The sequence below is a fragment of the Haliotis rufescens genome, unplaced genomic scaffold, assembly GCF_023055435.1.
Source record: "Haliotis rufescens isolate VD_foot unplaced genomic scaffold, xgHalRufe1.0.p SCAF_22, whole genome shotgun sequence".
NCBI lineage: Eukaryota > Metazoa > Mollusca > Gastropoda > Lepetellida > Haliotidae > Haliotis > Haliotis rufescens.
Window position 1 is genome coordinate 10,649,935 of NW_025963913.1, and position 20,938 is coordinate 10,670,872.

Here is a 20,938-nt window from a genome sequence, read left to right on the forward strand (position 1 = left end):
TTAAGCGTGCAAATCCAAGTGTAATTGATAAGTCCAATAAAATCATTGCCGCCTTTTCTCCAGTGTCTAATTTCAGTAACCCATTCATCTCATTTTGTGTTAGACTAAGTCCATTAGGCTTAAAAATTTCATCATTGAGTGAGCATACGCTATAATACCCATCAGGTATAGTAATTATTTCGGGAAAACTAACTCCATCAGCTATATGTATCTTATTATTTTCTTTCGCAGCACTTATATTGGTCCACAGCAGGTAATACGTTACATCGCACAGAGCTACTTCGAGTTGTCCATCCGAGTTATCGATAGTATGAAGCAGTTGAATAGACTGACCATTTGTTATTCCCGGGAGTGTAACATACATATTAAATATACAATGATACTATATCACAACTTAAATATGGAATCAATCATTATTTATAATATGGAGTGTCACACTTAAGTATCCTATATGTACAGGTTGGTGTTTTACATCTAATACAGAAATTTTGAGGTCTGAAATAATACCCCGCTTTAATTTTTTATATTGTAATGGTGAGAAAGATTCCGTTCTACAGCTATTGCATTTTTCATTTTTCACTGGAATAGATCTGAGCAGAGTTGAAGGACTTTCTAGTTGAATATTATCCGTCGTGCTTATTTGATCAAGATGGATACACAACTCTTTATAGGGAACTAAATCGGGCAATGTCTCTCCATCAAATGTTGACCTGAATATTGATAAAATTCCACGTACAAATCCAAGTGTAGCTGATAAGTTCCCTAAAATCCGTACACCTTTTTCTCCAGTGTTGATTTTCACTGTCCCATTCGACTCATCTTGTGTTAGACTAATTCCATTAGGCTTAAAAATTTCATCATTGAGTGAGCATACGCTGTAATACCCATCAGGTATAATAATGAATTTTTCAATTAGATTTTTTTCTTCTAATATATACATCTCATTATTTCTTTTCGCAGCACTTATATTGGTCCACCGCGGGTAATACGTTACATCGCATAGAGCTACTTCGAGTTGTCCATCCGAGTTATCGATAGTATGAAGCAGTTGAATAGACTGGCCATTTGTTATTCCCGGGAGTGTAACATACATATTAAATATACAATGATACTATATCATAAGTTACATATGAAATCAACTTACATTACTAATCAATCGATTATAGTAACTGCCTCTGGTGCTGAGTTTACCATTAAATTCCACGATATCTTTGAAAAATACAGTTTCACAGCAACTAACGATACAATGGTGGACGATTGGTTTAACCATCCGATGCAATTTTGGCAGAATCAGTTAAACTTTGCCGTATGGTGTGCCACAACGGGATGTGGTGTATCTGTTAATGCCCCAGGATTTAAACTATATAAGTCTATTATATTATTTCACGTGTACTATCAGATTAGACATACACTTAAAGAAATTAATGCTCCATTACCGCAGGATGGAGCGTGGAATGCATCAAATAATCCGTACAATAGGTGGGCATTCGAGTGTATTTGTCAGGAATTTAATATTTCTACGAGTAAAGATTGGCGTATTAAAGGAGCAAACCATGGTCTAGGTGTTCCTTACACAGAGGAAAAAATAACCGTCAAAGAAGAAAGCGATAATTTAGTTAAAGAAGTTAACAAAGGTCCATTTCATATGTTTAAGTTGATGCGTACCATCAAACTTTACTCAAGAATGTTTGATTATTTTAAAAAAAACAGTCATTGGTATAAAGGCTGGGAACTTTCGAGTAACGATTGGAGAGGGGATATTATGAGTTTTAAGAGTGGGTTAATTTATATTGTTAAAAAATTTATACAACTGAACGATACAACATCGCTTGGAATGAATTTCTTAATGATAAAACGGAAAATAATTTTACTAACCCAGGATTTGTAAGAGTTAATGAATCGATAAGAACTTATGTATGGGCAATTCTCGGTGCACAATCGCAAACACGAACGTCCATTATCGGTTCTGGGACGGCACTCGATGCGCAAAAACAGTTTGTTGCAAACGTGGAGGACGCCATTAATTCCCCAGTTGACATACCATCGTCTATAAAGCGTTTTCAAGATGTATTACAGTACGCTCAATCCAAAGTGGACTACGTTTATGCGCTGGGATTATACATGTCTCCGAGTAATATGGAACTTAAGATCCGCCAAGTGATAGGCTATAATAATAAAATTGTTATTGCTACCGATCAACAAAAAACAGGTATAAATTCAGATATTAACGTCGAATTATTAACGCAAACAATCACAGGCGAAAAGGGAATAGTCAAGCCACAAACACCACATGTCTCACAAACTTCTACTGACGCACAAGTACCACCGCATATTGCGGCTAAAAATCAACAACATATCGATGAAAAAACAGCGCTTGTATTAGGTGGAGTCGCGGCTGGTTTACTCATGATTTGGTTTACTCATGATTTGGTTAAATAGTTCTTAGCGGATACGTACAACAGCCCTGCGATTGCTACGATCAGTGCCCACAAGTTTTGACTAAGCCAAGTGGTGGTCTTAGCTAATAAATTCAAGAGCCAGGAAACAACACTCCCTATTATACCGGGAAGTGCGGCCGCGGCTTTCTCAGCGAGCTTTCCCAGTGCTGAACCTAATGCTTTTAAATGCTTTTTTATCCACTCTTTTATACCATCCGACGTAGGCGGTGATCCGCCACCACCTGTACCACCTGTGCCACCGGTTAACGCGAGAGTCAAAGTCGATATATTAAATCCCAACGCGGTTAAAATACTGGCAATTGTTATTCCCTGTTCTCTGAACAATGTTTTAATTTTATCGACCAGTGTAGTGTCATCATTGAGGACTCGATCGATAGTTTCTCAAATTCGACTGATTTGCAAACGAAGTGCCTCTCTATTAGTGGAAGCTTCTTCGAGGCGGGCCGATCTTTCGTCGTCTAAGTTACACAATCTTTCCGCTATGCGGCGTCTACTGAACTCATCGCCCGCCTGTTCAAGTTTTGTTTTCTCATAAACTATATGCTTGTCGATTTCGGATATCTGGGCCATATTATTGGTGAGTTCTCCCCGCATTGTTCGCATTGCCTTGTCAAGACCTTGTAATTCCCTAATACTGAACTCCGAATATGGTGATACACTGACCGTGGAATTATCGTAGTAGGTACCCAAGATTTCTTCGAGTCCGTTCGAGGCCACCTTCGAGGAAGCTTCCAAATTATCTGTGTTGTTAACGAGTTCAGTACGCACAGTCCTAAGAGCCTTAGTAGTCTTCGCGGAAAGTCGTGAGTAGTCTACAAAACCTAATTTATCACGAACAGTGCTGATACCGTGTTTACCGGCTATTGCAGACAAGGCTAGGGGCTTACGAGTACGAGAATGCATAAGATCAATATCCGGTGCGCCACGCAGTCGCAATAATCCTTTACTATCTATCTCAAACTTTGAATAGTCACGAACAATAGGACTATCATCTTTAAAGGTATCGTAATAATCATTGACGGCTGGTTTCAAAAGTTCATCATTTACGGTTGGGTTCAAAAGTTCATCGTTAAGATTCGTAAAGCTGGTTTCATCAGTACCCTCTACGATTGTATTCAGGTTATCTAAATAATCTAGATCAAAATCAGTCATTTTTATATTAAACATATGGTTATATTATTTCAATATAACAATGTCTTCGCAAGTTAAACCCACAACGTAGACTTCGAGATTCATTAGGGGTCAAAGCAATTCGTCAGTCTGTAACTATAACTAATAACCCTAGTACCATCGATCAGAATCAAACGCTTCTGGTTCGCTTTCCTAATCTCGGCGCACACGATGTGTTAGTTCCGGGAACTGTCCGACTAGCATTTACGATTATTTTGACTTCTACCGACGTTAACAGGGAGCCCGTTCAGAACATAGGTCGTGCTATCGTTAAGAAAAATCGCCATTAAAATTAGCGGTAATGAGGTTTTGAGTATCGACGATAGCGATGTATACTATTGTTACATGGATCTCTGGAGAACGGATAAAGAGCGGGAAAACTTACAATACCAAGGTATTTGTAATCGGAACACATTGAGACTGCGCGTAGGTGCTGAAAATGGTGATGGTACTGTCGTAAAAGATAAGGCCGTTGCCAACGCATTAGGTAACTGATTCTATATTCCCCATCACTTTGAATTACTAAATTCCCACATGCCCTTTTATCAAGCATCCCTAGGCGATAGGTTAGAATACGAACTCACTTTTAATGACTACGGTAGAGTAATCAGATCTGGTGAAGATGCTAGCTATTCCATTGACAATATCTCGCTGGAGTACGATATGATAACGGATCCCGAATAAGCCAGACAAATTCGTAACCATTATACAGGAAGTTTAGCCATTTTGTACGATCGCGTGCTGCGACACCGAAAGATCACGAGGGACAAAAAAGATACCATGTGGAATATCAATCTAAACGTCCCCACGAGGTCGTTGAAGGGTATTTTAATGTTGTTCGAGGACCCCCCCGATGCGTTTAAAAGAAATACCGAGAAGTTCTACAATCCCAAGATTACAAAAGTAGAATTGACTATCGAGGGCGTTCCTAATCAACTATATAGCCAAGGAATGCTAGCGTATCACCAGTGGGATGAGATTAAAAAAGTTCCTTCTATAAAATGAAGCCCGGAAGTTATCGCGTAGATTAAATGTTCACCACAGCTTTAATAACGGCTAGGTATTGTCAATTTAAACATACGTGCCCACTTAATAATAATGGAGACTCAATAGGTGACACCACAACAGATTGTGAACGAGGATGCACAACGAGTGAATGAGGAACCACCACCAGTGATTGCACCACAAAAACAACCCAGAGTGACAAAGAATCCTTTGAAAATAGCCGCAGGAAGAAAGAGTGGGCTGGCGAGGAAAGCGAAATTAATAAATAATTCAAATATTAATCCGATTAAAACATGGGCACTAGTAGGAGTTGCTGGTATAGCGGCTGTATGGTTCTTTTATAAGACCGGAGAAGAGAAAACGTCACCCCCAATGCAACAAGAAGTTCAATTAGAGGTTAGCCCCCATATAATGCTATAAGAAGCATGACTTCTCCAGTTACTGACGGTAAAATGTTAGTAAACGCAACATATCATTCAGCGGTGGTCACCGGCTTGGCCATTGGCTATGCCCGTATAGCTAAAATGATTACTAAAGCCACACCTCCCAAGCTAGATTTTAATGGATTTGATATCGGTATGATGATTCTGGATATTGGATTATCTATGGCAACGCAGGATATACTCATCAAACAAGGGCTTCTCCCGGAAGACATAATGAAGTAATTAATTAAACATTTGAATATTTTATATTATTAAACATGGCAACAATTGCGATGATGGTCGTTGGAGCTATTGTTAATGCTCTAGCCTTTTTCGGGGAGTAATTTTGTATTTTCTAGTATGAGGGAATCAAATGCTCAAGAAGTTGAATAGGAACGTAAACGACATAACAATGCTTTAGAACAACTCGAAGCAGCTCAGTCACAATGGGCGCGGCAGAGAATGAAGAGATTAGATTTTATTCATGAAGAAATGCGTAAGGAAGGACATTCAATTCAAACTTTTAAGGATGTCGAATCTGCCATGCACGAATACTTCCTCGTTTATGGGAAAAAACTTGACCCAATACCGCGACCAACAATGAGTCAGTTTTATACACCGTCAGAGGCTCAGAAAAACCGCGAGGTCGCATTTGTGATAATGGGGTTATCTGCTGTATTGATTTTCAGCTATACCATGACCTAGTTAGCTAATCTATAAATAGCGTTGGCTGACTGCCTAATCAATATCTCACCAGTGTAGATGTGATTTGCATTTAGACAAATGATATGATAGATGTATAAACCATGAATCATTGCAGATTTACACTCATGGGTAAAAAAACTCTATGTAACCGACGCTGTGTTGATATTTACTGCGGCATACACAACTATTACATCAGGCGCGGAAACATAAACTATACGTGTTCTGTATGCGGGATAGGGGTCAAAGGTCGATATTGTTTATGTAAGGAACACGGTGCTGATAGGGTCAGGAACCAGATTATTTATGCTAGGAAGAGAGATTACATCAACGAGAGGAATAGGTTGGGGAGAATATGTATTTAGATATATGAAAAACAACCAATTAGACATTTGACTCATTTTGCATATACCATTCAACCACAATGGTTTTTGTCAGAGAGTGGAAGGCTATGGCAAAGCAAAGTGGTCTACGTGGATATTCTCGAATGAGAAAAGCTGAATTGATTACCTTACTCGGTTTGGAATACAACAAACCCGAGACTGTTAGAGAACTCAAAGCTCAAGCGAGAAACAGTGGGCTGAGAGGTTATTCTCAAATGAGAAGAGCTGAATTGATCGCTTTCCTAGATAATAATCAACCTAATGATGATAATATTCAACAAGAACAAGACGATGTTGAGAATAAACAAGAAGAATTAATATTTGTACCAACATCCGCCAGCGTTGGTAAATATCTAAGAGGTTGGAAGATGGATATTAATTCCAACATGGATGTTAACGATATTAAGCCCATCATATCGAGTAAAATTAACGAGGAGTTAGATGATTTACATAGTATAAAATACCAGCTGACGATTAAAATGTTATTGAGTAAAAGTTACACAGACGATAACACCGAATATACCGAACCATAATTCCGTAGCAATCAAGAAGTTATAACCGAATCCGATACTATAAACGCATCATTAGATACATCAATTCAGAGGATACAGGAAACTTTAGCACGTTGGACTAATAGAGGTTCGGGTTGGGGTGTGGATAAAATTGATAGTTTATATTTAGATATAGCAAATTATATGCCCTTCAAAGGTTCTTATATAGATTTACCCCCGTATTATAAGAAGAAAAAAGCCATAATTAACGTAAAAAAATAAATCCGATGACTGTTTAAGAATGATGATAAGATCTGCATTGTTCCCCGTAGATTCTAAAATTGCAAATAGACCTTCTAGCTATCCCCAAAACGATGGACTCAACTTCGATGGTATAGACGAACCTACACCAATATCACAAATTGATAAGGTGGAAAAGCAAAATAATTTAGCTATAAATGTTTTCGGACATTCTAAAGGAATTGTTGTACACAGGATAAGCTCCGCTCCGGAACATATCCCCAGAATCAATTCATTTCTGATCGAAAAAGATGGAAAAGATCATTATACGTGGATAAAGAGTTTAAACAGGCTATTATACGATCAAACAAAACATAAAGAAAAGAAATATTTCTGTGAAAGATGCCTACATGGGTACAGCAGGCAAGATCTATTAGAAGCGCATAAAGAAGACTGTAGAGGTGTTGGACAGACCGCTATCAGGATCGATATGCCTAAAGAGGGAAAAAATATATTAAAATTTGAACATTATTGTAATCAAATGCCAGTACCGTACGTAATTTACGCCGACTTCGAAGCGCTTATCAAACCTATAGAAAATACTGAACGCAATAATACGTACAAAACTCAAGAACATATTCCTTGTGGGTTTGGATATATAGTTGTAAGGTATGATGGGAAAACAAACACGCCCGTGATTTACAGAGGTCCCGATGCAGCGGGAAAGTTCCTAGAATATCTACAAAACGAAGAGAGAATAATCAGGGAAAATTTATCGTGTAAGAAACTAGGGATGATTGGAGGGCCTATAAGAAGTCAACGAGTTGTCATGTTTGTAATAAACCCCTGAATGGGGATTCCGTAAGAGATCATTGTCACGTCACGGGTAATTATCGGGGAGCCGCGCATAACGAGTGTAACTTGAAATTAAAAATGAATTCTCAAACAATACCCATCCCCGTTGTGTTTCACAACCTTAGGGGATACGATTCACATCTCATTATGGAAGTTATCTCAAAGACCGACGGCGGTTTAACGTGCATTCCTAATAATATGGAAAAATACATATCGTTCTCATTGACTAAACCTATACATTATAGGGACAAGGATGGGAAATCTAGAATATAGCAAAGTAATGGGCTTAGATTCATAGACTCCGTACAGTTTCTGTTATCTTCCCTGGACAATTTAGCTAATGCGAACAATCCCGATGACTTTGCGATAACAAATCAATATACCGATAAGATAACACGTCATTTGTTGCTGAGAAAAGGTGTATATCCTTACGAATATATGGATGATTGGTCTAGATTCGAAGAAACTGAATTACCACCCCTTGAATCATTCTATAGTAACTTAACAGGATCTAAAATAACCGATGCCGATTATGAACACGCTCTGACGGTGTGGGATAAATTAGGTTGTAAGAATTTAGGCGATTATCACGATCTGTACTTAAAAACCGATGTACTGTTACTCGCCGATATATTCGAGATATTTAGAAAGACATGTTTAAAACAATACGGCTTGGACCCGGCTTGGACCCGGCTTGGACCCGGCATGGTACTATTCCAGTCCCGGACTATCGTGGGATGCATTGTTGAAGAAGACCGGCGTAGAACTAAAACAACTCACAGATTACGATATGCACTTGTTTATTGAGAAAGGATTAAGAGGTGGTATATCGATGGCGGCGAAAAGGTATTCTAAGGCTAATAATAAATTAGTGGAAGGATATGATCCGAGTAAACCCGACACGCACATATTATATCTCGACGCCAACAATTTGTACGGATGGGCTCTGAGTCAACCTTTACCCACGGATGGTTTTAAGTGGGTCTATGAGAATGATATCGAAGTGAATGATATCAATGTGAATGATGCGAATAAAGGGTACATACTAGAAATTGACTTGGAATATCCAAGTTCGTTACATAAAGATCATAACAGTTATTCGCTAGCTCCCGAAAGATTAATGGTTAATAAAGATTGGATGTCGGAATATCAACACTCCTTGATGGGTAATAGTAGGTTAGCTTACGTAGAAAAACTCATACCAAATTTGATGGATAAGACAAAATATATAGTTCACTACAGAAATCTCCAGTTGTATCTATCGTTAGGTATGAAACTTAAGAAAATACACAGAGTTCTAAAGTTTGATCAAAGTCCTTGGATGGTGCCCGATATAAGGTTGAACACAGATTTAAGAAAGATAGCTACCAGCGATTTCGAAAAGAATCTGTATAAGCTCATGAATAACTCAGTATTTGGTAAAACTATGGAGAATCTAAGGAAGCGTGTTGATGTTAAATTAGTCAGGTCTAATGAGGAAGAAAGACTCAGGAAACTTATAGCAAGTCCGGCTTTTAACAGAAGCAAGATATTCGATAACGACTTAGCCGCGTTGCATATGCAGAAGAGTAATATAAAATTCAACAGACCGGTGTACGTTGGTATGAGTATTCTCAACTTGTCAAAAACACTTAATGTATGACTTTTATTACAACGAACTTAAGAAGCAATACGGCGATAGATGCGAGGTGTTATATACCGACACAGATTCTTTGTTGATGGAAATACAAACCGAGGATGTGTATAAAGATATGGCAGAAAAAATAGATATGTACGACCAAGCGATTACCCAAAAGATAATCCACTGCACAGCGTAGTAAATAAAAAGTTGTTAGGTAAGATGAAGGATGAATGTGCTGGGACCCCTAAAGCGGAGTATGTAGGATTAAGACCTAAGATGTATTCTATAAAGAAGTCCGATAATGGAGAGATAAGAAAAGCTAAGGGTGTTAAGAAGTATGTGGTAAAAAAGCATATCAAACACGAACAGTATAAAGAAGCATTATTCAACTGTAGAACGTTCAAACACAAGATGAACTCTTTAGAAGTTACAATCATAGGATATATGGATTAAGAATGAACAAGACATCATTATCCCCCTTAGATACAAAGAGATGGATTGATAATGATGGTGTAACTACCTATGCTTATGGTTATGGTGGTAATACCGTACCGTTTGGAACTATGAACAACTCTTCTCGTACAAATGCCCTACCCGGTCCATCTTGAAGATAATAAAGAATAGGCTCTCCTTCTTTCGTAACCAATCGACTAATGTTATATGTCTTAAGGGACCATATGGGATCAGTTGCGCGACGTAGGCCTCCTTCGAGTTCACCGGGCTGGTATAAATATCTTACACTTACTCTATCCGGAAGTTTTTTCGTTCTTTGCCTCTCCTCGGTGCTGAAGATTCGGAAGTCACGGATTTCATTTTAATAGCATCGGATGGTTGCTTCCCTATTAATCTCGTTACTTCATTATTCAGCGCTGATACAACAGCTGATAATCGTGTCACCCATTCGGTTGATCTCAATCGCTCGGATTTCATTTCGATCCCATACTGATAGCCAAACAAACGTTCCGCTAATGTCCGGTTAAATCTTTCGACGATAGCTTGACTGCGGTGGGCCTCTCTTTCACCAAGCCTGATTTCGACATCGTGCTTTGTTAACAGTTTAGTTATCGATCCCATAAACTCGCGACCAGGATCTACTTGAAATAGCTTAGGCCATTTTAGTGGCCCGCGTTTATATATGCGACTCAGTGCATTAGCTACTTCTGTTGAATCTTTCGAGGTTAATGGTTCAGCCTCTTTGTATCGACTAGCCACATCCACTACTGTTAAAGTGTATTGATACATTTTGCGTCTTACCTTATCTTTGGGAAGAAACAAGAGGTCAGCCTGATGAACTTCATTCGTTGTAAAAATATCAAACTTCTTCCTCGGTATATAACGCGGTGCTGGTAAATATATTTGCCACATCGCTTGTTTCTTTAACCAATCCTTGGCCACATCTTTAGATACCTTAGCCACGGTGGCTAATTTTTTTATTGCTCCTACACCTTTCCAATATCTTCGTGGGCTATAGTAAATTTTATTCATTATTAATTAATATTGATGTTTCTTTTAATACGACTCATGACTATCGTTGAATCGCACAGTCATTTTGGCATAAAAAATTCCCTCTGTAGTGGTGGTATAGGTATATAAATCAGGCTCCAGTGGAGTTGCGGCAGAACCCCCATTACCTATACTACTCCAGTTACAGATAGTAAAATGTTGGTAAACGCAACATATCATTCAGCGTTGGTCAGCGGCTTGGCAATTGGCTATGCCCGTATAGCTAAAAGGATTACTAAAGTCACACCACCCAAGCTAGATTTTAATGGTTATGATATCGGTATGATGGTTCTTGATATTGGATTGGCAATGGCAACAAAAGATATGCTAATGAAACAAGCACTTATCCCAGAAGACATAATGAAGTAATTAAACATTTGAATATTTTATATTATTGAACATTTGAATATTTTATATTCATATAATATGGCATCAATTGCGATGATGGTCGTTGGAGCTATTGTTAATGCTTTAGCTTTTTCAGGGAGTAATTACTTATTTTCTAGTATGAGAGGAGAGGAGCAGAAAAGATATAATAAAGCATTAGAACAACTCGAAGCAGCCCAGTCACAATGGGCCAGGCGCAGAATATTAAGATGAGATTTTATTAATGATGAACTGCGTAGGCAAGGACATTCAATTCAAACGTGTAAGGATGTTGAATCTGCCATGCACGAATTAATTCCTTGTTTATGGAAAGAAACTTGACCCAATACAGAGACCAACAATAAGTCAGTTTTATACACCGTCAGAGGCTCAGAAAAACCGAGAGATAAAATTTATAGCTTTGGGATTGACTGGTGTGTCCATATTTAGCTATGTTCTATTGCGTATCAACAATTAACCCATACTGCTAATCTATAAATAGCGCTGACTGGCTGTTCAGCTATGTCGCGGTGACTGTTGTCTATTTATAGCTACACATAAGCTATGAGCTATGTCGTGATGACAGCTATGACTTACCAGTGGAGATGTGGTTTACCTTTTAGACAAATGATATGATATGTGTATAACCATTAATCTGTGCAGATATACACTCAAGGGGAAGCCGATTCAATGTCAGAAGCCATGTGTGGGTGTTTACTGTGGGACCCATTCTTATTACATCAGACAGGGTTATAAAAATTATGTTTGTTCTGTATGTGGGATTGGGGTCAAAGGTAGTTACTGTTTATGTAAGAGTCATGGTGCTGATACAGATGAAGCAGATTATTTACGCCAGGAAGAGAGATTACATCAATGAGAGGAATAGGTTGGGGAGAATACATATTTATATATGAAAAACAACCATTTAGACATTTGAATCATTTTGTATATACCATTAAATCACAATGGTTTTTGTCAGAGAGTTGAAGGCTTTGGCAAAACAACGTGGTCTACATGGATATTCTCGAATGAGAAAAGCTGAATTGACTGATTTACTCGGTTTGGAATACAACAAACCCCAGACTGTTAGAGAACTCAAAGCTCAAGCGAAAAAAAGTGGGCTGAGAGTTTATTCTCGAATGAGAAAAGCTGAATTGATCGCTTTACTAGATAATAATAAATCAGTTGGCGATGTTGTTGATAATAATGAGTTAAAATTTGTACCCACAGCTGGCGTTGGTAAATATCTAAGAGGTTGGAAGATGGATATTAATTCCAACATGGATGTTAATGATGTTAATCCCATCGTATCGAGGAAAATTAACAAGGAGTTAGATGATTTACATAGTATAAAATACCAGCTGACGATTAAAATGTCATTGAGTATGTATTCTATAAAGAAGTCCGATAATGGAGAGATAAGAAAAGCTAAGGGTGTTAAGAAGTAAGTGGTAAAAAAGCATATCAAACACGAACAGTATGAAGAAGCATTATTCAACGGTAGCAAATTCAAACACGAGATGAACTCTTTAGAAGTGTCAATCATGGGATATATGGATTAAGAATGAACAAGACATCATTATCCCCCTTAGATACAAAGAGATGGATTGATAAGGATGGTGTAACTACCTATGCTTATGGTTATGGTGGTAATATTGTATCGTTGGGAACTATGAACAACTCTTCTCGTACAAATGCCCTGCCCGGTCCATCTTTAAGATAATAAAGAATAGGCTCTCCGACTAATGTTATATATCTTAAGAGACCAAATCAGATCGGTTGCGCGACGTAGGCCTCCTTCGAGTTCACCGGGCTGGTATAAAAATCTTACGCTTACTCTATCCGGAAGTTTTTGTTCTTTGCCTCTCCACGGTCCCGAAGATTTGGAAGTCACAGATTTCATTTTAATCGCATCGGATGGTTTCTTCCCGATTAATCTCGTTACTTCATTATTTAGCGCTGATACAACAGCTGATAATCGTGTCACCCATTCGGTTGATCTTAATCGCTCGGATTTCATTTCGATCCCATACTGATATCTAAACAAACGTTCCGCTAATGTCCAGTTAAATCTTTCAACAATAGCTTGACTACGGTGGGCCTGACTTAGACGTCGTGCTTTGTTAATAGTTTAGTTACTGATCCCATAAACTCTACTTGAAATAACTTGGGCCATTTTAGTGGTCCGCGTTTATATATGCGGCTCAGTGCATTAGCTACTTCTGTTGAACATTTCGAGGTTAATGGTTCAGCCTCTTTGTATGGACTAGCCACATCCACTACGGTTAAAGTGTATTTATACGTTTGGGTCTTACCTTATCATGGGGAAGAAAGAAGAGGTTCCTTCGTTGTAAAAATATCAAACTTCTTCCTCGGTATATAACGCGGTGCTGGTAAGTATATTTGCCACATCGCTTGTTTCTTTAACCAATCCTTGGCCACATCTTTAGATACCTTTAGGCTAATTTTTGTATTGCTCCTCGTGGGCTATAGTAAATTTTATTCATTATTAATTAATATTGATGTTTCTTTTAATACGACTCATGACGATCGTTGATGTGCATCATCCTTTTGACATAAAAACTTCCCTCTGTAGTGGTGGTATAGGTATATAAATCTGACTCCAGTGGAAGTGAGCCAGAATCACCATTACCTATACTACTCTGTAAATAATTGAGTCTGGACCAGACAAAACAGCGACTGATGTCAGTACCATCGATCCACGCAATTGGGACACAATGATGTGCATCAACCAAGTCAGCGAGCTTGACCACCCGATCCTGTTAGTCACCTCATATGACAAGCATAGTTGCCTTTAACGGCATATATATGTATATATATCTACCTTTGCATCCGATATAGGGAGACACACGATAGTATATCTAAAGTGTTGTGTCCCAAGTGTTGTGTTGTGCGTCACTTTTGCGACCATCATGAGGACACTATTGTGTACTCATGATCATATAGTTCATTGTTAACACTTCCTCCCAGTATCACGTTGTGTCTTAAGTTTTTTAACCTTCTATGTTACCTTGTTTATATAACTATCAATCAAAATAATAGGTAGGCAAATGTACGTCATTACGATTCTTAATCCATTATAAATAACTACCACATCTTTTAAATAGCTTTCGATGCTACCTTTCCGTTTATTTGTGGTTCTGTCTAGTCTTATGAAACCTCTTTTCAAACTGATGTTGTCAGCTGAACTGGCTCATCTAGCTCATCATCCCTCTGGTCCCTGCAGGCTCTGTATCAGAAATTCTGTTTACAATACAAGCTCGAGCTCCAAGTCTATCTCCAACTCTCTCCTGATTAATGTGTTCTGTCATTGTGTGCTTTATGAAATTATAATCATTATCCTGCCCCTTTTTGAGCAAGGAAACTGCAATTTGTTTATTCCCTGCTTCAAGGAGAATACTGTCTTTCTATAGTGTTCAAGATCAGATTGCAGAGGCCCCAGAGCCCGGTTTATGGAAATGTATCTCCAAATGTAAACAGAGCATTGTCACCTTCCATTGCCTGTGGCACAATGCTTCTGTCAAAGAAGTAGTACAGATACCAACCAGTTAGTGAGCGTCTTCCAACACCCGCTTTTGTTTTAATCATTCTTCCCCGCCCTTAAGGGCGGGGAAGTATACGGGAGAGGTTAATTTTGGAGCATGTAAGTCGACATGTTGGTTTCTTTGAAATTTCAAGACACACAGTTACCGAAACGAAACATACAAATCATGTGAAATGTGCGTGAAATGTTGATGTTTATCTTTTCCAGCAATAAGAGATACTTCAAAATCGTCTTGCTATTCTGAGACTTAGTCACTTTTCGTAATGCTGATAACCCATGAAATTTGTTCATTTTGTTTTTAAAAGAGTTTTTAAGAGAAAATTATCCCATTTCGCTAAAGTTAACTGGTCTATATTTTGTAAGAATAAACTATTGCGCATTGAGCGATTATCTCCTTTTATTTAGCTATAGGCGTAGTATAGAAGTGATAAATTCACGCACTGACCTTGCATTGCTGTACATCGTATCTTATTCAAGCTGTATCACTGAGATTGAGTGATTATCTCCCTTACCCGAACAGCTCTATTGCGCACTACCTTTGCAATGTATCGTATGTTATTCAGGCAGCCATCGAGAAACGTTCCAGGAAGGAATTTAGGCCAAGCCTGTCACGCGCACTCAATTTTCACGCTGCTATTGCAACATATTGTTCAACACGATTAAATAACAGGCTTCTATAAAGTATGACTTTCTTCAATAAACAACACATGTAAAACAACGGGTTTGATATGAGAAATTTTTTAATAGTTGTCTTCATAATCACATGTATGGCACTTGCTGTGCATAGTTGAGCACAGCATTGTTTTAAATACTTCACTGTATGTAATGTATGGTACATACCATTTCATGCGGCGGTTTACGTTTCTGCATGGTTTATTGCTTTGACAAAAAAAAAAAACTTCCAGCAGAGATCATACACACGTATACACGTATACATAGGATACATAGGAAATCAACAGGTTGGTCTGTAGTTTGCAATTATTTTCCAAAAAGATAATACGGTTGCATGATATCTTCACGATGTTTGGGTTGAACATAGTAACATTCTTCTAAACAAATTTCCAATCTAAGCCGGAAGCAATCACAACACAAACCCAGTTAACCAAACGGAACCATACACAAGAGTGAGTGAGGTAGTTGGGTTTAACGCCGTCTTGAATAGTATTCCGTGTCAGCTTGAAGTGGGATGAAAGTCTGAAGTGATGCAGCTCTACGACGTTCACCACTTTGGTGAAACCAACGAGCAAGGGTTTTGTGCTGACAACAAAATCGGGGCGAACCGAGATTCAAACACACTGTCATAGGTTTCTGGCGTGCCCAAGGGACACAACTCTGCATAGCAAATTGCAGTGCCTTCGGCGACTGGGCCAACCATGCCCCCATAAACAACTGTAAGAAACTATTATACAACAAAGATGTTTTAGATGAGATATGTATTGCGGAACATTCCATGAAGAAACAGTGGCAATACTGCACAATCACAAACTACAAAATACATGCACAATAAACGACAATTAAAAAACACAGGAACATTCAACATTCAAAAGAGGTAGAATTTAATTTCTAGAACAAGTGTTTTATAATGATATGGAAACAATATGAGAATTGAGCAAAACTATGGTAATGTAGTACATACATGTACAAGGAATTTGTTTGTAATTGTTGATATGTTAACAGATCTTGGAAGTTGTTTCTGGATAACTGTTGGTAAACTTATTAAGAATCTGCTCCTTTTAACAGAGTGTACCAAATTCTTTATCATGATTGGGGATTATTTGTGATTCTCTTTCTTGGTTGTATTATGTAAGACAGTGCGTAATGTTGTTCATCTTCTGAGACATCACATGTTTCACAGAGACGTTGTTCAAATGGGGTTGGTGTTTTTGTATATCTACAATTTTTTCAATTTTGAGTTTGTGATTACTTTAACGAAGTTTTGAGAAAAGTGACCTATGGCCTTTGTTTTTACACTATGTAAGATAATTCTCAATATTTATAGATAACGTGACCAAACTGTATGTTCCTAACTTGCTGCTAGGTAAATGGGAATCCATTAATGAATGCGTGAATTTTTACATTTGAACTGAAGTATATTTAGAGTGTATTCATTACATTTTTTGTGTTTACTATTTTAAAAGTTTGCTTTATTTAAACCAAACAACATTTTGACCAGAAATATTGATATTTGCTGCAAAAGCATGCTTCAGAGTGACATTTGTTGTGTTATCTATATTTTTTATTTTTTTTTATTTTTTTATTGGTACTAATAGTGGTTATACATCAAGTTTTGCCTGACAGGCCCAGTTTTCTTGCCTGGGTTTTCTTTGTGCTGACCAATTAAAGACACTGTTTCTTTTATTGTGCTTTCCAAAGATTTTCCAAAGTACATTAATAACAACCAATTTGTACTTAACACAAATTCTCTCCTCCCATAGCTTACACTTCCTTCCTCTGCACATAACATTATATGGCGGGGAGCTATTGATGCTCTGCAGCAATCTGTACTTGTATTATCTGGGAGATATGGCCATCAACTGCCAAGGACTGCACCAGCTGGGTGGCTTTGTTGCCTCTCAAGCTCCTCAGAGTTCTCCTCATAACCATTGGGGTCAGTAACTGAAGCAGATTCATATCTTCAGGAAGGCCTCATCTCGCTCTTATTTAGGAAGAGCCAGCATTCGAGAAACTGCTCCCCAAAATGTCTGGAAGAGGTTGTCACAGTGGAACTCTCTATACAGGAAGGTAATGAAGGTGTCACAGGGAACGGAGTTTGGACTAAAAATAACCAAAGGTAAAGGTCAGTGCCAAAGCTTGATATTGTATGAGCACCTCAATCAACACTACTATCTGTAACAAAACTACTGCTACATACAATTTGTTTCTTTCTGTGTTCACTGAACACCTTAGGGCTTTATCCTCCCATCCAGCCTATCGACTGAAGTAAAGAAGTTCCATTAACACCATATATTGTATTATTTTGTGAAACTTTTGAAGATCTTTACTTCGAGATCTTATCCTTCCAACCTCCCCACTGTCGGATGAATTCCAAACTTTGTCAAGGACTATCAAGGACTATCTGAAGTCACAATAATCTTGTACAACTTGCCCTGTCATAGGTGGCTATAGACTTTGGTCAGGTAATAAAAAATACATATCATTAGTTCCTTGATCTGGTAAAGACACAAATGCAACTAACCGTATGTCTGTGGTGTGCCCCAACTCCACTGTGCAAGATGATGATGTTTTTAGCATCCTCCAGTTGGTGAATAGTGCGGACGTTGTAACCATTTATCGACAGCTCCTGAGAAATATAAAGACCCATTCATGTAAAAAGGTCATTCTCTATTGTTAGAATTGTTTATATAAATGACTTATAGTCCTTATCAGGTGACTTTAACTACAGTATTTTAAACTTTTGTCAAGGCTGGGAGTGGCATGGACGTCAGGCTCTGGGGATCAATCACTACATTGTGTTGACCTGGTACATTGTTGTTTTTGTTTATAATGTCAGTAATACTGTCTCAACAACTTTGTATCAAGAAACCTTCATGGGTATTGTATTAGTAAGATGTAAATACATACTATATGTATAAAGCAAATAGTGCCATGGCACTGTAGCTCACCTTGATATATAATCAACAGTTTAAAGAACAATGACAGACGCTGAACAAAAGATATTGTCAGCATTGATATTCAAATATATTCTGCATACATGCTGAAGGCTAACGTCAAAATGAAATGAACTGAATAAAATATTATGTAATCAAAGGAGGAACACATGCCAGAAGTTCTATTCCCTCAGTCTGGCAATTTTCAAAGAAGTTCATAGAGACAAATATGTGTTTTGAAGGTTAACATTTTTATAAAAACAGGCCTTATGTATGTGTTGAATCTCACGACAAACTAAACAGATACCAAAATTCATAACAATTTCGCACTAAAAATGTCGATAAATACTTTGTCAAAATGGCTGCCTCTTGAACAAATTGGGGTGTCATAATTGGTGGTAACAAGCTGCTGAAGTTTCAGCTTCATTGGTCCTGAGGTTTTTGTGGGGATTATGTTTAAGGAAATTCATTATGAGAGAATTAAGAAGTAAAGGTCAAAATATGAAAAAAGGAACCTAAGCATTGCATCCCACTACAAACAACACACATTCCAAATTTCATGACATTTTGAAAGAGAATGGATGATAATGGTCATTCAAAATTTCACCTTTCAGTGTGGCCAAAGTGCAATATTGAAATCAAGGTCAAAATTTAAATTATCAGTACAAATGGAACATACATGTTGAGCCCCACAACTAACTGCACGCAAACAAAAGTCATTACATTTAGAACATAAAGGCCAAATAATGGCAATAAATCACTGAGTATTTACCATTGTTAATAATTCTAAGAATACTACCTCTATTTCATCATTGCAAATAAATCCTGTATTTTGGCTGTCATCACGCTATAAAATCTTCAGATTTCAGCAGAAGTCCTGGTCACTGTCAACTATCCATAATCAGATGTGCAAGTAACAGTATCTTGCTGCCTGTATTTCTTTCCAATATCAGCTCTCTAGATGCAGATAACTGAAGTGAGGTGGGTGGGATTACTCCTGATGTAATGGAGGTAGAGGTATAGTCTTGACAATGATAACTATATTTTTCGATCGTTCTTGCGAATATCCTACCTCAATAACATCACTAGCCAGAACATACCAGAGGGACTGATTCTGACATCTAGTAATCCTTGGATAGTTAATAGTTCTGTTCGTTGGTACCAAATAAATCTAAAGCCTTTCCAAAAGGCAGCAGATTATGAATTAGGTAAACATTGCAACAAAATCACCTAAAAATGACTGATTCAGAAAATATTGGGGACATAAGCAACTACATGATAAACTTCCAATGAACTACCATTATATTTGCGCCCCATTTCCAATGGTGGCAACATCACATGACCTTTCACATTGCTTTTCAGACCTGACGTCCTGGACGTCACTTTAGTTTTTGACTACATGCGGAAGAATGTTATGAATCAAGCAAATATGTGGTCAACTTCCACCAAACTACCTTTATAATGGCGTCCATTTCCCACTTGTGACATGTCAGATGCTACAATATTTATAGATTCTACCAGAACATCCAGATTTGATGTCACTTCTTGTGACTTTGACCATGACTTTTAAACATGATTCTGCCTACAATTTGTCTGACCCCCGAAAATTATCTAAATTATTGGGGGTCATCCTGCTCGAGGTCGTCCCAACACCAGCACTCGGAATACCAAGCTTCACTAACACCGTAGTAACAGTGTAATGGTAGCACATATATAGTAATGAACAACAATGGAAAGACAATGATGTTGCTCTGGACATGGGACTCCTGGGGGTGATGAACCGACACAGCTCAGGGGATGAACAATTAAGGCAATAAATGTCATACTATAAGTAATAGTAATTAACGGGAAGTGATATAGTAGCCCAGGTTGGCTGTCAGTCAATATACAATGAAGTGTTGGTGAGGATTAACAACAAGGATTAGCGCCTAAAATGTAATGACAATTAAGTTATGGAGACATGCACAGGGTAATTAGTCGTAAATCAGTCGCTATGACAGTTATATTAGATTTATGCAAATGATTCTATATGCATCCTTGGGTCTCTTTACCCCAATGTAGAAGTTCAAATCACTGAAATATGTCATCAGAGACCAACAGTGTATTGATATTCTATGTCTAACCATCAAACTCTTGGCGGCTATCTTGGAATTTAGTTGTATAATGGTTCACATATATTTCCCCATATATTATATATGTTTCAGATGCAATTTAAAGCACATCTTGACATGTTGAATTATACAGCATGATTGAACTCATTAAACTGTGTTTTGGGGATATTTTTAGATGCAAGACATATGTAAAATCAAAAACTATTTCTGAGGGATTCTTTGACGAAGAACTTGAAATCATACGCGCATTCTTATTGGTTTGTCGTATTTTCCTACATAACATTCATCGATAGGATGACGAGTCTTCTTGCAGGTTATGGAAAGGGGCGAGTGGTGAAGAATGTGTAGAATGCATCACTTGGCAGGTGCACAAACAATCTGCACTTCACCAGTGTGTCAGCAATTTGCTGTTTGTGAATTTCATGCCTGTACCAAAA

The 20,938-nt window shown here is 37.9% G+C and overlaps 1 protein-coding gene across 3 annotated transcripts in view; it reads right to left on the reverse strand.

Moving 5' to 3' along the window:
- LOC124146392 (leucine-rich repeat-containing protein 74B-like) overlaps positions 1 to 20,938 on the reverse strand; it is a 442,719-nt gene that overhangs the window by 84,621 nt on the left and 337,160 nt on the right. For 2 of the 3 annotated variants that reach the window (XM_046516658.2, XM_048401501.1), the window contains one exon: positions 17,979 to 18,083. In XM_046516658.2, coding sequence (XP_046372614.2) covers positions 17,979 to 18,083 — 105 coding nt within the window. Of the gene's footprint in view, positions 1 to 16,682; positions 17,558 to 17,978; positions 18,084 to 20,938 lie in introns of those variants that run through there. The other variant, XM_048401502.1, reaches the window with a different exon arrangement.